This window comes from Sceloporus undulatus, chromosome 4 (assembly GCF_019175285.1).
Source record: "Sceloporus undulatus isolate JIND9_A2432 ecotype Alabama chromosome 4, SceUnd_v1.1, whole genome shotgun sequence".
Taxonomy (NCBI): Eukaryota; Metazoa; Chordata; class Lepidosauria; order Squamata; family Phrynosomatidae; genus Sceloporus; species Sceloporus undulatus.
In genome coordinates, this window is record NC_056525.1 from 214650499 (window position 1) to 214665632 (window position 15134).

Below are 15134 nucleotides of genomic sequence, written 5' to 3' on the forward strand. Positions count from 1 at the left end.
TTTGCGGCGCTCCTGTGGTATGCATATAAACTCTGGAACTCCGCAAAGCTGCCCACAGTGTGGTTATGTGGGTGGCGTGACACCAACTTGGGGGAGCCATCAGAGTGTGCAACATCTAAATGCTGTGCTCTGATGCCACCCCCAAGCTGGTGCAAAGTGGCAGTCTGTTTTGCCCCTTAGTCTTGGTATCAACAATGTTTTGTAAGGAGCAACTCTCCTGCTAGAGGCAAGAGTTTGTAAAATGGGTGTATTGCCTGTTGTGTCTGGCTAGGCTTTAAGTTATACTGTGCACTCGTGTCATACGCAGGCGTGCTTTACACGACTTTCAGCATACGCTGAAAGCCATGCAAGGAGGAAGGGGTAGCACGTCCCATAGGGATGGATGGGGTACGTGCCCTTGGCTTGCGCATCGCAACGCCATCACGTGCACGAGCCCCATTCATTTAAATAGGGCTCAAACACAGGTGTTTTTGTTTTACGCGGTGGAGTCCAGAACAGATCCCCCTCGTAAACAAAGAGTGCACTGTATTTCTTAAAGTTATATTTTTGGTTATTATAGTTATAGAACTATAAAGTTACATGTTTCTTAAAGTTATATTTTTGCTTAGCATTCCAAATTCCATGAATTTAGTTGTTGTCGCAGTATATATAACTCAGTCACACCTAAATACTTTCAGGTGTAGATTGCCTTGTTTCTTCCCTTTTAATTTGATAACTTATTTCTATCTATCTTTATTTATTCCTTTTGGCCAACTTTGTATTTAAGTACAGTACTGATATGTTACCCATTAGCAACAAGTAATTGTGTGCTGTGCAGTGATGGAATTCAGTGAAGGTAACTGAGCAGGCTAGTACAGGAGAAAAAGGACACTCTATTCCTCTTCTTCACTCTAATATGGAATTCAAACTAGCTGTCAGAGAAGGGAAATTCCCTCCTCCATAAATAGCATAGATATTCAATGGGCTACCATAGAAAGTCAGAAGTCTCCTACCTGTCAGCCCTCAGCAGGCCACTGTATTTTATTTATTTATTCATGCATGCATGTGGACTAGTATTTTTGGAGTTATACACAATACTGCTGCTTTAATTCACACCAAATGAATTAGATCTCCAGAATCCCTTTTCCCTTTTAATTTGTGAAACTGCAGCATTGTGTTCACTGTCCAAGGGGGGAAAAATCCAAAAAGTTAAGCAGTAAATAGTATGTGTTAGATCATTTGCCCCGAAAATACTTTATTGTAGCCTTGCAAAGAAGAGAAACAATTTCTACCCCACCTAAATACACTCTCATCTTGATGTCCTTGGGTTCAAGTTAGGTGGATTTTTTTTAGTTCATTAACAAGTATTTAATCATGCCTTCCTGTTTTAGTTTAATTAGCTGCACTTTCACCATCTAATTTCCCTTATTCTGATCTTTCTATCTTTCTCTCATTTCTTTGGTGAGAAAATAAAATCGAAAATGATAACATTAAAAAATTACCTGTTGTGGCCTTTTTGTACATTTTGCATTTGTAAGATGCATTTTGCTGAGGAATTGAAAGTAACGTTATTTTCATCTGCATGATGCAAAATGCCATGTTCTAATACACTTTAACTTAATTCTTACCTTGTTTGGCACAAAATGAAACTATGAATATGTAGGCCAGTGCTCTAATATTCAGCATCTGGCCTGCCTTATTGCATTCTCCAGAGAAAATGGGAAAAGTACAAGAAGGCCTTGTTGCTTTCTGTGAAACAGTTAAAACTAAAACTGTTGCTGTAATGAATAAGGTGAAAAGCCGTTATGCTATAATGACTGATTAAACAATGCTTTAATACCTTATGCACACAGTCTCTTATGTAGCTGGCTATTTCATTGTAGTAAGTAAAATTATTTTTCTAGCTTTACTTGACTCAAAGGTGTTTTCATGTGTTAAAAGGTCTGTTTGTGTATTGGCCATAATACACAAGCAGCTCTCTTTGACATCCCATGACATTATCTCTGAACTGTGTGTATGTGTGTTGAAATGAGTTTTTGAAGGTTTTTCTTCTTTGGGGGCAGGCATGCATTCATTATCAGTGCATCTCTTCAACACGGAGCAAGTTCAAGAAGACTATAAAATGAATGTTGCTATTTTGGATGAACATCTTTGATCAGTTTTGTAGTAGATTAAAGCATTCATTGTCACACAAAATTGGAAAGGTTCTTGAAAGTGAATACTGAAGAATAAGTACAGTATTTGTCCTCCTGCTCCCTGTCATACTGATTTCAGATCTACTCTAGTTCTGTGTGCCTGCATGTTCACATCATTGGAGAGCGCATGTGCATGTGTTTTAATAACTTTGGGGAAACACAGTTAGGCTGTCCAGTGCCTACTTTACTGAAAGCCTTATTAAAATATGAGATTTATTTCTCAGTAGATTTGTATAGGATTACACTGTTAGTGACTTAGGGTAGAGAAAGCAGTGGACTCAACATCTGAAAGTAACAAAGTGAGGCTTGATCTCAAGCAGCTTGAAATTCCTCAAAATGAATCTTTGAAAATAAAATTTTAGACATGGAAGTTGATATGTCTAGTTAGAGTCATAAAAGGTGAATTACCCACATGCTACATTTCCAAGCGGTGTAACCTTACTGAAGCCACATTTTTGGCTTTGTAGGTCAGCACTGATGGATTTTAATCTCACCCTCCTAATAAGCATTTTGAATGTGCTACTTAGGAGTGGCAGAAGCTTGAAATACAGGGTTTTTGATTTCTTATCATGTTTTTTGTAGCTGTGCTATATTCACAATACACAGTAACACCAAATACCTTATTTTTAGGTTGAGTGCTATGATTATGACAGTGATGGGTCACATGATCTCATAGGGACCTTTCTTGCCACAATGGCAAAACTGAAGGAAGCATCTCGACATTCACCAGTAAGTTCATGTACCATTTCCCATCTTATTAATTAAAGTAATGTATTGCTTTTTGGTGTTTTTCTCTAGAGCATGCATTCATAGGAACTGGTGTAGTGTTAATGAGACGGTGGCTTGGAATTTCAGGAGATGATTAGACCAAAACAGACTCTTGAACTGTGTTTAGTGTTTTAAGACACTTTCCCCCCCTGGGACTTACACAGAACAAAGAAGCATCAGCTTTTTTGCAAGGGTAAACACAGGTAGAATAAACATTATGATTTGAGCTAGTTCATATATTACAATATACAGTGACTTTGTTGTAAGAACCAGCCATAGGAAGATTCTCCTTGTATTGGCATTGCCATGTAGAGGGCATCTGTAGCTTACAATTCAGTTTTTTGTTAACTGCAGATTGTTTCAACAAACCATTGTTAAGATTAACCCAGTTAAGAGTTTGGATATAATGCTAAATTGCAGTTAGTAAAAAGTTATGTTGGAGGAGGGATATAATCCATGGTGATACAAGTAGTATTATATATGAACCTAGAAAGCGATGAACATAAAATATTCTGCAGATTTTGTTGCCCTCCACACATAGCTCAAACCAGTATTTATCTCACATAAATAGTATATTACAAGTTAGAAAGTGATGACAAACAGTAGCAGTACCTTCTGTGTTTTGTGAGAAACAATTCAGAAGTTCTCCTGCTCATGGAAACTCTTGTGGTTGAATTACATCTGTTCCTTGCCCCATGTAGACCCAAGGCAGGCAAGGCAGAAAGTAATACACAAGAGACACCATACTACCTTTTCTTCAGCAAATTTCTAACTTAAAATGTTTAGGCTCACAGTCTAAATGCATGAAATTTATATCCTGCTGTTCTGTTCTGTTTGTGTAGGTTGAATATGAATGCATAAATGAAAAGAAGAAGCAAAAAAAGAAAAGCTACAAGAATTCAGGCATTATCAGCATTAAACACTGTGAGGTCAGTATCCTGGAATAATGTAATTTAAGTGTTCTCTTTATTGCAGTAGTACTCACAATTGACTTTATCACCTCAGTATACAAGTATCTTATACATGTGAATTGCAGTCGGCCCTTCTTATACACAAATTTTTTATACACTGATTCAAGCAAAAGGGAGACGCTGAAGGCACAATTTAAAACAATTCCAGTGAGGAAGAAAAAATGGGAGGTGTCTCAAGAAACCAGGATGGATGACTAAGGAACTTTCAACTGAACTAACTTTTAAACAGAACATGTATAAGAAATGGAAAAATGGGGAAATCACCAAAGGGGAATTCAAACAAATAGCTAGCCTGTGTGGGGGTAAAGTCAGAAAAGCTAAAGCGCAGAATGAACTCAGGCTTGCTAGAGAGCTTAAGAACAATAAAAAGGGCTTTTTTTTGGATATGTCCGCAGCAAAAGGAAGAAAAAAGAATTGGTAGGGCCACTGCGTGGAGAAGATGGCAGAATGCTAACAGAAAAGGCAGAATTACTCAACCTCTTCTTTGCCTCTGTGTTCTCAGCAAAGGAAAAGGGTGTTCAACCTGAGGATAATGGAGCAGAGGACAGAATAGGGCAGGGCTAGGCAACCTGTGGCCCGGTAAGGCCTTGGGACCGGCCCCAGCCCGGTCCTGCCACCAATTGCCGCCGGGGTCTTTGGGGGGCAATTGTCTATAGAAGCCTCAGAAACATGCATTTATATTAACATTTTTTTAAAAATCAGCAAATTTTTTCACGTGTCCTCCATTTTTTTTAAAAAAAGTGTCTTCCATTTGAAAATTTTGTCCTACATTTGTCCTAGTTTATTTATATATTTAGTTTTTTAAAAACAATTATTTAAATATTTATTTTTTGGCTTCGGCCCCCCATTTGTCTGAGGGACAGCAACCCGGCCCCCGGCTCAAAAAGATTGCCTACCCCTGGAATAGGGGAATTTCAGCATAGAATAAGCAAAGAGATAGTACAGGGATACCTTGTTAATCTAAATGAATATAAGTCACCAGGACCAGATGAACTACATCCAAGAGTATTAAAAGAACTGACAAATGTAATATCGGAGCCATTGACAATAAGCTTTGAGAACTCCTGGAGAACAGGAGACGTCCCAGTAGACTGGAGGAGAGCAAACATTGTCCCCATCTTCAAAAAGGGAAAAAAGGAGAATCCCAACAATTATCGTCCAGTTAGTCTGACATCAATACCAGGATAGATTCTAGAGCAGATCATTAAATAGAGAGTCTGTGAACACCTACATGGCAATTCCATAATCACAAAAAGTCAACATGGGTTTCAGAGAAACAAGTCATGCCAGACAAATCTGATCTCTTTCTTTGATAAAATTACTGGCTTGGTGGATGAAGGGAATGCTGTGAATGTAGTATATCTTGATTTCCATAAGGCCTTTGACAAGGTTTCCCATGACATTTTTGCAAACAAGCTTGTAAAATGTGGGCTAGACAAGGTAACTGTTACATGGATTTGTAATTGGTTGACCAGCCGAACCTAAAGGGTGCTCAACAATGGCTCATTTTCATCCTGGAGAGAAGTGACCAGTGAGGTCCCACAAGGCTCTGTCCTGGGGCCGGTATTATTCAACATCTTTATCAATGACCTGGATGACAGAATTAGGAGCATACTTATCAAATTTGCAGATGACACCAAATTAGGAGGAATAGCTAGTACTCCAGAGGACAGGATCAAAATTCAAAAGGAACTGAATAGACTAGAAAGCTGGGCCAAAGCTAACAAAATGAAATTCAACACGGAGAAATGTAAGGTATTGCACTTAGGGCGGAAAAATGAAATGAACAGATATAGGATGGGCGACACCTGTCTGAACGAGACTACGTGTGAAAGGGATCTAGGAGTCCAAGTAGACTACAAATTGAACATGAGTCAACAGTGTGATGCAGCAGCTAAAAAGGCCAATGCAGTTTTAGGCTGCATCAATAAAAATATAGTGTCTAGATCAAGAGAAGTAATATTGCCACTGTAGTCTGCCTTGGTCAGGGCCCACCTGGAATATTGTGTCCAGTTCTGGGCACCACAATTCAAAAAGACATTGAGAAACTGGAGTGTGTCCAAAGGAGGGTGACTAAAATGATGAAGGGTCTGGAAACCATGTTCTATGAGGAATGCCTTAGAGAGCTGGGGATGTTTAGCTTGGAGAAGAGTAGGTTAAGAGGTGATATGATAGCCCTGTTTAAATATTTGAAGGATGTCATATTGAGAAGGGACTAAGCTTGTTTTCTGCTGCTCCAGAGAACAGGACCCAGAACATTGGATGCAAACTCCAGGAAAAGAGATTCCACCTCAACATTAGGAGGAACGTCCTGACAGTAAGGGCTGTTTGACAGTGGAACACATTCCCTCGGAGTGTGGTGGAATCTCCCTCCTTGGAGATCTTTAAACAGTGGCTGGATGGCCATCAGTCAGGGATGCTTTGATTGAGATTTCCTGCATGCCAGGGGGTTGGACTGGATGGCCCTTGTTGTCTCTTCCAACTCTACGATTCTGTGAAGCATACATGGTTTGAAAATGTTCAAAAAAAGTATAAATTTCAAATATCAAACCTTGATTTTCCATTTTTTATAAGGGACACCATTTTGCTATATTTAATGGGACTTGAGCATACATGGATTTTGTTATACACTGGGGATCTTGGATCCAAACTCCATCATATAACAAAGGTCCACTGTATATCAGTGCTAGTTGTGGGAAAAATGAAAGCTTGAATCCAGAGATGTCATTTTGCTAGCACAAGCCTGCTACCACTTGTATAAACATTGTTTTCACCCTTCTGTAAGTGTCTAATTCAGTAACTTTGATTCTGCTTATTCAACCCATCCAACAAGTCATTATAATATTCATTTCTATTCATGTACACAACTATATTATTTTAAATTGTCTTGTTTTAAGGTATACATTATTTAATACATTTTAGGGGGTATTAGTATTGATATTTTTAATTGTCTTAAAATTTTATTTTATTTTATGTCACTGAGATTTTTGAATGTAGGGCAAGATATAAATATTGTAATAAATGCATAGGGTTTTTTTTTTGGTTGAATGATTAGTCAGTACAGGGATGTTTGAATGTGTATGTACAAAATGCAGTGAAGTAATTATTTTGTATAATTTAGGAACCAAACATGATGCACAATGGGATTAATAACACATCTCCTTGTTCAGCATTATACAGTAACATCATGTTTAATTCTGTTTATATTTGGAAAGGCTCAGTATGTCTATAACACAAGGATGGTAAAAAATGTGCTCTGTATGTTATATAAGGCTTTTGCCCTTCACACCAAATTTTTGGGGAGGTTGTGTTTTTAAAACCTGGAATGTCTCCTGTTTACTCTAGGAGGTGGGGGCAATTTTCACCATGATGAGAGGAGGATTATTTAGGTTTTTGTTGTTACTTGCTGTCAGGTTGGCTTTGACTTTTGAAACCCCTATGAATGAGATATCTTCATGAGCCCTAGTTATCAACAGACCAGTTCAGGTCTTGCAACCTAGTAGAGATTTTTTTAAGAGCAGGAAGTAAACTGGAATAAAGCGAGACAAAATTAACAGATGTGGCTTTGTGCAGTCCAGTAAAGAGTATGTGCAGCCCATAGACCTTGGATAGTTGTCCACTCCTCCTGAAGAGAATGATGCTAGCTTCTGAAAAAATGATTAATTGGTTTATGACTTGGATTGCATCATTGAGCATTTGATTGCTTGTTCTGCAGATTATTATGGAATGTACTTTCCTTGACTACATCATGGGAGGCTGCCAGCTGAATTTTACTGTAAGTAAGCTAAATAGATTTTTCTCAGGAGAGGAGGGGATCCTATCCAGTTGAGAAGAAGCAGTGCAGAGGGACTCTGATAACATCCTTACAAATCAGGAGTCAGATCTTACATTTGGGTAGTGCAGTGCAAATCTCTGCACACGGAGTTGCACATTGATTATGGTGTGCAATCCTTGCATTGAATTGTGAAATTGAATGCACACTCAGATGTTCATCCAATTGTGTCTCATGCACATCTGTATGTGCAGTCACATCCACATGTGCTATTCTGCTTCTGAACTGAATGCACGTGTCCCACATGGGGGGTGGGGGATGCCCAACTGCTGCTACAGGAAACTTATATATACATAAGACACCAACAGATTTCTAGCCATAGTCACAAATAAAACTGGTACCCTGGAAACTAACTAAGAAATGTGCAGCCAAGGAGGATCTCCTGCTTCTTTTCACATTGGTTTGTACAGGAAATGTTGCTTGGAGCAAAGTTACATACTCTGTAATGGGGAAGGGGTAAATCTGGGGAAGTCACAGATGGAGTAAGAATGGGCAAATCTGCATCTTAGTTTTTATTCCACTATTTCCCCTGGAAAAAAATTAGGCAAACATACATGGTTATTTGCCTTTCCCATTTTATCATCACAACCATCTTGTAAAGTCAGCATGACTGAAATGTATTCTAGGAGGGTTCTCCCAACCCTGACAGAGAACTTCATGGAACAGGGGAGAGATCTCAGTTTGTAGTTTTCATACTGCTCATATATGTTTCGGGTTTTAAATAGCAATACTACATGTAGTTCTGATGCTTTAGAGCAGTGGTTCCCAAACTGATTCTCTAGATATTTCAGACTTCAGCTCTCAGAATTCCTGACTGTTAGATAAGCTGGCTAGGGCACATGGGAGTCCAAAACACCTGGAGAACCAAAGTTTGTGAACCACTGCTTTAGAGTAACTTTTTAAAGGAAGAAACTCCACATTTTTTACTGCACTAAGACTTTCCTTTTGATTTAGGCTATACTATGCACGAAGGGCAAAATAATTTTCATTCCAGTAATATATTTCTGTTGACAGGTTGGCATTGACTTTACTGGCTCTAATGGAGATCCTCGTTCTCCAGACTCCCTGCATTACATCAGTCCTAATGGAGTGAATGAATACTTGACTGCCATTTGGTCTGTGGGGATGGTCATCCAGGACTATGATGCGTAAGATTCTCTGCTAGTATTGTTCTCAAGTTGTTGATCAAAAAATAACAAATGATCAGAATTATGACATGATAATGTAGAGGGTTTGGAAAATAATTTTTAAAACATTTCTTCTCACCTATTTCCCCTTCTTTCCCCATCCCTTCCTCCCAATCTAAGACAGGAAATTAGGGTCCTGGTTTGTATCTAGTGTAATGGCTACATTTAAATGTTTGGCTAGCATTTAAATGTGTACCACTGATGTATCCTCTCAGTGAAAAATGCAAATCTATCCTAATGATTTTGTTATGCCAATTAATTAATGAATATGGCATTGGAGTAATTACACTGACAAATACATTAAGGATGAACAACTGGTCAGGCATTGTGTTTATTACTATATTCTGGAGCCATTCTGTAAAACAAATTGCCTAGGCATCTACAGACAACCTTTCTGTATTGTGCATGTTGAGAAGTTCTGCATACATTTGCTTTTTTCCATTTCGTATGCTGAAACAGATTTCTACATGTAAATTCTCAAGTGTCTGGGAAATTTCATGAGCAACACAGTGTAGTAAACATGATTTCATTCTCTGCCCTAATGACCAGGTTCTTTATAATAAAAAAATAAAATCCTAGATATTGGCTATTCATTACAGAGAAGGGGTTTGAATTCAGTCTCCTTTCCTGCCAAATAGGGTTGTAGGTTTTAATAAAGGACTTGCAACCCAGCTGCTTTCACAGGTGCTCCTTTGGATTGGGTTAATTACATTTTAACCTTTGGGTGCTTTGCCAACAGGATGCTACATTGACCTTTAGGTGAAGTCCATTTCTCACTGCTGGCTTGAAATTTAAAAATAATCTCAGTAAGCCACTAGAGCTTACATCTAGCAGTGGTTCTCAACCTTCCTAATGCCGCAACAGTTTGATACAGTTCCTCATGTTGTGGTGACCCCCAACCATAAAATTGTGGTGTGTTGGTTCCTAAGACCATCAGAAACGTGTTTTCCGATGGTCTTAGGCAGCCCCTGTGAAAGGATCGTTTGACCCCCAAAGGAGTTGCGACTCACAAGTTGAGAACCACTGCTCTATTGTAAATGGTGTGGGAAAAAATGTGTGTACTAGTTTTGAGATATAAGCAAAAGAGAAAAGGCATATACCTGCACAGAGAACAGTGTAGGCATATGATTAATTCATTTATGATTTATATTTGTACATCATTGTGTAAAATTCATTGTTGATTCAGCTTGAGGAGGGTACTGCTGAGGTCATCACGAGTATATGCAATACTTAGAAAATTGTAGGCAATCTTCTATCAGGTCTCAGATTTCGCTAGTGTAGTCAGCTGTTATTTTTTATATTATTGCTTTTGATTAAATCCAAAAGCCCTTGAACCAGTATGTGCCAAAGTTAGAGCACTTCAGTGACTTTCTAAGTACTGCAGGGCATGTATGTGTACCTCATTGGGTTACTTTGTTCCCTACTGGGAAAGCTACTGGTTCTAGGAAACAATGCCCAAGAATTATGTTTCTTGATTAAGCAAAAATCCTCAGCTGCCAGCCAGATTTATTTAATGTGAAATGAGCTAGCTCAATGATGTTCTGATGAGAGGAAGAGGACAGCTGCTGCTTTCCCACAACTGTGGGGCATAAAAGAGAGACATGGCAGACATCTGGGTGAAACTCAATGGCATGTCTGAATGTCAGAAGGCAAACTGAGAAAAGGGGGCAATTATGCTTTTCCTCAGGGCTACAAGCTGGCTGCACTTAATAGCTTGATGACTGTGGATTTTTGTTTTGTTTTTTGTGGGTGGTGGGTGGGCTATGAATTGTGGCGGCTGCCATTTTAGGGTTTTGATGAACTGTCACCATTAACCTTGCCTAATTGGATGAAATGCCAGTACATGTCAGAATGATGATCTGGATAATTTTTACTTTTAATTTTTGCAGTAATGATTTAGTATTTGGGCTACCTTTTGTATCCCCTCTGCTTCTACCCTCTGCTTCAATAAGATGGTATGAGTACAACTAAATACGGAACTGTCAGTGTTTTAATATATAGGCTGAGATCCTGATATATTTCAGCAAAGGTTACAGAAGAAAAGGTGGCTTGTTTGTTTGTTTGTCTGTCGTCGTTCCCCCCCCCATCTTGTCTTCAGGTATTTGCTATCTATCCTCTCCAGAGATTAGGAAGGGGGGGCAGGGGATGGCTATGGGAAGAAAGAAAGGATGTGAGGAGAAGCTTTCCTTTTTTTTAACCATGCAATCCTGTATATGTCTACTCAGAGGTAAGTTGCATTGAATTCAACAAAGATTGCCGCAAATAAGGTGTTAAGGGATTGCAAATTCAGTTAACTTATATTAGGATTCAAGCTATTGTAAACTGTGACTTCCTTGCTAAGATGAACATAAGCCATTTAAGTACTGTTCTGGAAAATAGCCTGAGTATTTAATAACAGCAGTTGAAACAAATTTACATCTTTGGTGAAGGATGGCTGTGAAAATGTGAAATTTTTCATAATCATTTCCTCTAAATTGTTTTTACAGGGATAAAATGTTCCCAGCTTTTGGATTTGGTGCTCAAATCCCTCCGTCATGGCAGGTAAATACTTGCTGTATTTAGGAAGATTATATAACCTAAAACCAACTAATTAAACCAACTAAAAGTTCATTAAATGAGGAGAATGAGTACAAAATGAAATGATTTGAAAGACAGCAACTTGATCAGGAATGAAACTATTAAAACATTTTGCATATTTTCCACGTATTCACAGGTGTCACATGAGTTTCCATTAAACTTTAACCCATCAAATCCATTCTGCAGTGGTAAGTTATAAATGTTTAGGATAAAATCTTTAAGGATGTTTGTATATTTTTAGTGTTACTGATGACAAAGATGGCAACCTTGTAATCAGTTGAATGTGGATTTTTAAGCTGCCACCATTAATACTGCATAACTGGAAAAAGTCTAGTACAGGTCAGGTAGAGAAATAAATCTTTCAGATCAAAACTGCCTGTACCTCATTAGCCCAAGAAAGATTAGCAGCAAAAGGTTCCCCTCAAAATATGGGAAGAAATTATTTGTAGAATAATTATAAAATATATTGATCTAATAAAGTGTGATAAATAAGAGACTCCTCAGGCATTGGGTATGTTATGATTTCTTCCTGTGATTTTTTTCCCTGTGAACTCGACACTTGTTCTTTCTATTAAAATGTGATAACACAAAAGGTAATTGAAACAAGGGCCTATGGTGCTATCCACTTGAGATACTTTAGGTAGCAGTAATAACCTTACCCCTGTATTCTCAGGTTTTGGAATCGCTACCAATCTAGAAGAAATTACTTCTAAGGCAGATAATTGGTGGTTTCCCCTTAAAGACATTTAGTTGTAGTTGCTGTTCTTTGTGTGTTGCCAACAAAATTACCCCCCCGCCCCCAGTCACTGTTTGATGAACTACTCTGGTTACTTTCCAGTCCTGACAAGTGCCATGGGTCTCAGTCTTTGCTTATAAGTACAGTCCTTTAAAAATATAAATGTGCATTGAGGCTTCATTCCATAAAAAGAGGTCCATAAAGCTATGAGAAAGATTGAGATATTAAAAAGTAATGAGATGTATCCATTTATTCTCCTCAGGAATTCAAGGTGTCGTGGATGCATACCGGGTCTGCCTTCCTCAAGTAAGATTGTACGGGCCTACCAACTTTTCTCCAATAATAAATCATGTGGCAAGATTTGCTGCAGCTGCTACACAGCAACAAACAGCCTCAGTAAGTACCTCAGTGCTGCTATATGGGTTCATTCTTTAGTGTGGCCACTCAACTTACCAGGCTGCCCAGTTTTCAGTCACGGGGGAGGGGGCTCTGGGAGCTGCTGCAGCTCCTGGCTCCAGCACCTTCCCAGAAGCCCCTGGGACCTGGGAAGGGCCCTAGTTGGCTGGCCGGGGCTGTATCTGCCTTACTGGCAGTGCTTAGTAATACTAGTCCCCAGTGGCTGGAGAGTGAGTTCCTATCTTGCCTGTGCTATCTGTTAACCCAGTTACCAGATCTCTAGTTTCACATTTTTGAAAAGGGAATGATTATGTTTCACAGTAGGGCTGACCACAGTAATATGGTAAAACATCTTGAAAATTGGTCATTAGAAAACTAATTTAAAAAGATGTTTTTCACATACATCTCATCCAAGCACCATTAAAGATGAGATTCAGAATCTGCAGAGGTTTTTCGGATAGCATTTTCAAGATTTCGTATCACTTGCAAGTAATATTATTTAGAAGACGAGTACTTCTTAATTCTGTCTTCCATCCCTAAACTGGTTACTTGTGGGCCATTTCTGCTTAATTGGGGCTTAAAAAGCACTTTTCACTTGGAGATTAGGTTTATAGCAAACACAAAATTTGTCTGGTTACCAAGGCAAGGATTCTTATGGAGGCAACCTTAAGTTTTCACTTTATTAATATGTCTCCTATGGCAGCTTCAGTTCCATGGATTTTGATGGGAAGCAAAGAATGCTGTTTTGGAAGTTTATATTCTCAAAGAGTTGATCTGGCTTTGCACAAATATTGTTCTCCTGATGAATATGTGACTCAAAAGAAAATACTTTATCCTTTTAATCTTCATGTTTTTTATCAGTTGGTGCCAGCTCCAGCTATAATCCAAGTATGTACTTCTCCTCTTGCTCGTTTTATTAAAGTGTGCATTTGTTCAACAGAATTATTTTGTGCTCCTGATAATCACTGATGGTGTGATAACAGACCTAGATGAAACCAGATCTGCCATCGTTAATGCTGCCAAACTTCCCATGTCCATTATCATTGTTGGTGTTGGAGGAGCTGATTTCAGTGCCATGGAGTTCCTTGACAGTGATAGTGGAGCTCTGAGATCTCTTTCGGGAGAGGCTGCTATGAGAGACATTGTCCAATTTGTTCCATTTCGACAGTTCCAGAACGTATGTACTATTTCTGCTATTACAGTTAATTTTGGTCAGGCATCTCTTTTTTTCAAGTCTTGATTAAGTAATATTATATGGATATTTATTTTTATTTATTTTATTTATAGTATTTATACCCTGCTCTTCAGCCAAAAGGCTATCAGAGCAGCTTACATTGTTTTAAATTAGACATTTCCCTGCCCTCAGGCTTACAATCTAAAAAGACAAGACACAAAACGAGAAGGGAATGGAAGTGGAGAAGGGAGAAAGTCCAAAAAACCTTCTCTCCCTCTGAGGCTTGGACTGTGGCAGATGGACTGGAGGGAGGGCCCTTCTTCTTTTTCAGGCAAGGCCTGGAGTTCGTCTGCCCATATCTCCCTCTGGATGATGGTGGATAGAGGGAGGGCCTTCTTCTTTTCAGGCTAGGCCCAATGGAGTTATTAAATAATATTATTTGGATATTATTAGAACAGAGGTTCTAACATGAGATTTTGGGACTCCTGACATATTTGCTGTCCAAGGATAAATGAATTTTGGCAACAGCTTTATGCAGGATTGCAGTTGAAGTAATTCAGTTGTACTCCCTGGAGAAACAGTGACTACAGGTCTAAATATATAGGCACTGCTTTGTGGAGAAGGAAATTGTATGCATATGATGGAATATAATGAGGAACAAGGAAGTATTCTTTGTTGTTGTTTCTAGGAAAAGGCTGCGGCCAGAATAAAAATAAAAAATGCCAGGTCTACACACTTTATGCTCATATTTTTCATTCCCTACCAAAAAGCGAAATTATTTTTTATTTATTTATTTAGGTATTTATACCCCGCCCTTCAGCCCTAATGGCTCTCAGGGCGGCTTACAATTATTATTTTTAATCAGACAGTTCCCTGCCCTCAGGCTTACAATCTAAAAGACACGAAACAAAAGGAGAAGGGAATGATGGAGGGAAAGGGGATGAGGTCCAGTGGTTCTTCTCTCCCTCTGAGGCCTGGACCAAGGCAGATGGATTGGAGGGAGGGTTATTCCTTCTTCCAGGCTAGTCCTGATGGAGCTGGACTTGCCTGGTGAACTCCCTCTCAGGCCGGCAGATGACAGTTAGGTCATCAGTGTTCCTTATCTTCCATTATTTGATTAGGTAAACTGTTAAATAGCAAGAAAGAGCAAAAATATTTGCTCCTTATATAGAATGCTTTATCATTGTGGGTTGTACATTAACTTACTTCTTAATACTTTGCCTCTTTGTATAATAATTGGATTCACTTGCTAAAGAAAATGACATACAGTTAGTGTCTCCTGCTTGCATCTTAAAATATGTAAACATGGCACTTTTTAC

At 38.7% G+C, this 15134-nt stretch overlaps 1 protein-coding gene across 3 annotated transcripts in view; it reads left to right on the plus strand.

Moving 5' to 3' along the window:
• CPNE3 (copine 3) overlaps positions 1–15134 on the plus strand; it is a 31004-nt gene that overhangs the window by 15330 nt on the left and 540 nt on the right. For all 3 annotated transcript variants that reach the window (XM_042461743.1, XM_042461741.1, XM_042461742.1), the window contains exons 9-16: positions 2805–2903; positions 3785–3871; positions 7629–7688; positions 8760–8893; positions 11419–11473; positions 11646–11697; positions 12508–12641; positions 13582–13818. In XM_042461743.1, coding sequence (XP_042317677.1) covers positions 2805–2903; positions 3785–3871; positions 7629–7688; positions 8760–8893; positions 11419–11473; positions 11646–11697; positions 12508–12641; positions 13582–13818 — 858 coding nt within the window. The remainder of the gene's footprint in view (positions 1–2804; positions 2904–3784; positions 3872–7628; positions 7689–8759; positions 8894–11418; positions 11474–11645; positions 11698–12507; positions 12642–13581; positions 13819–15134) is intronic.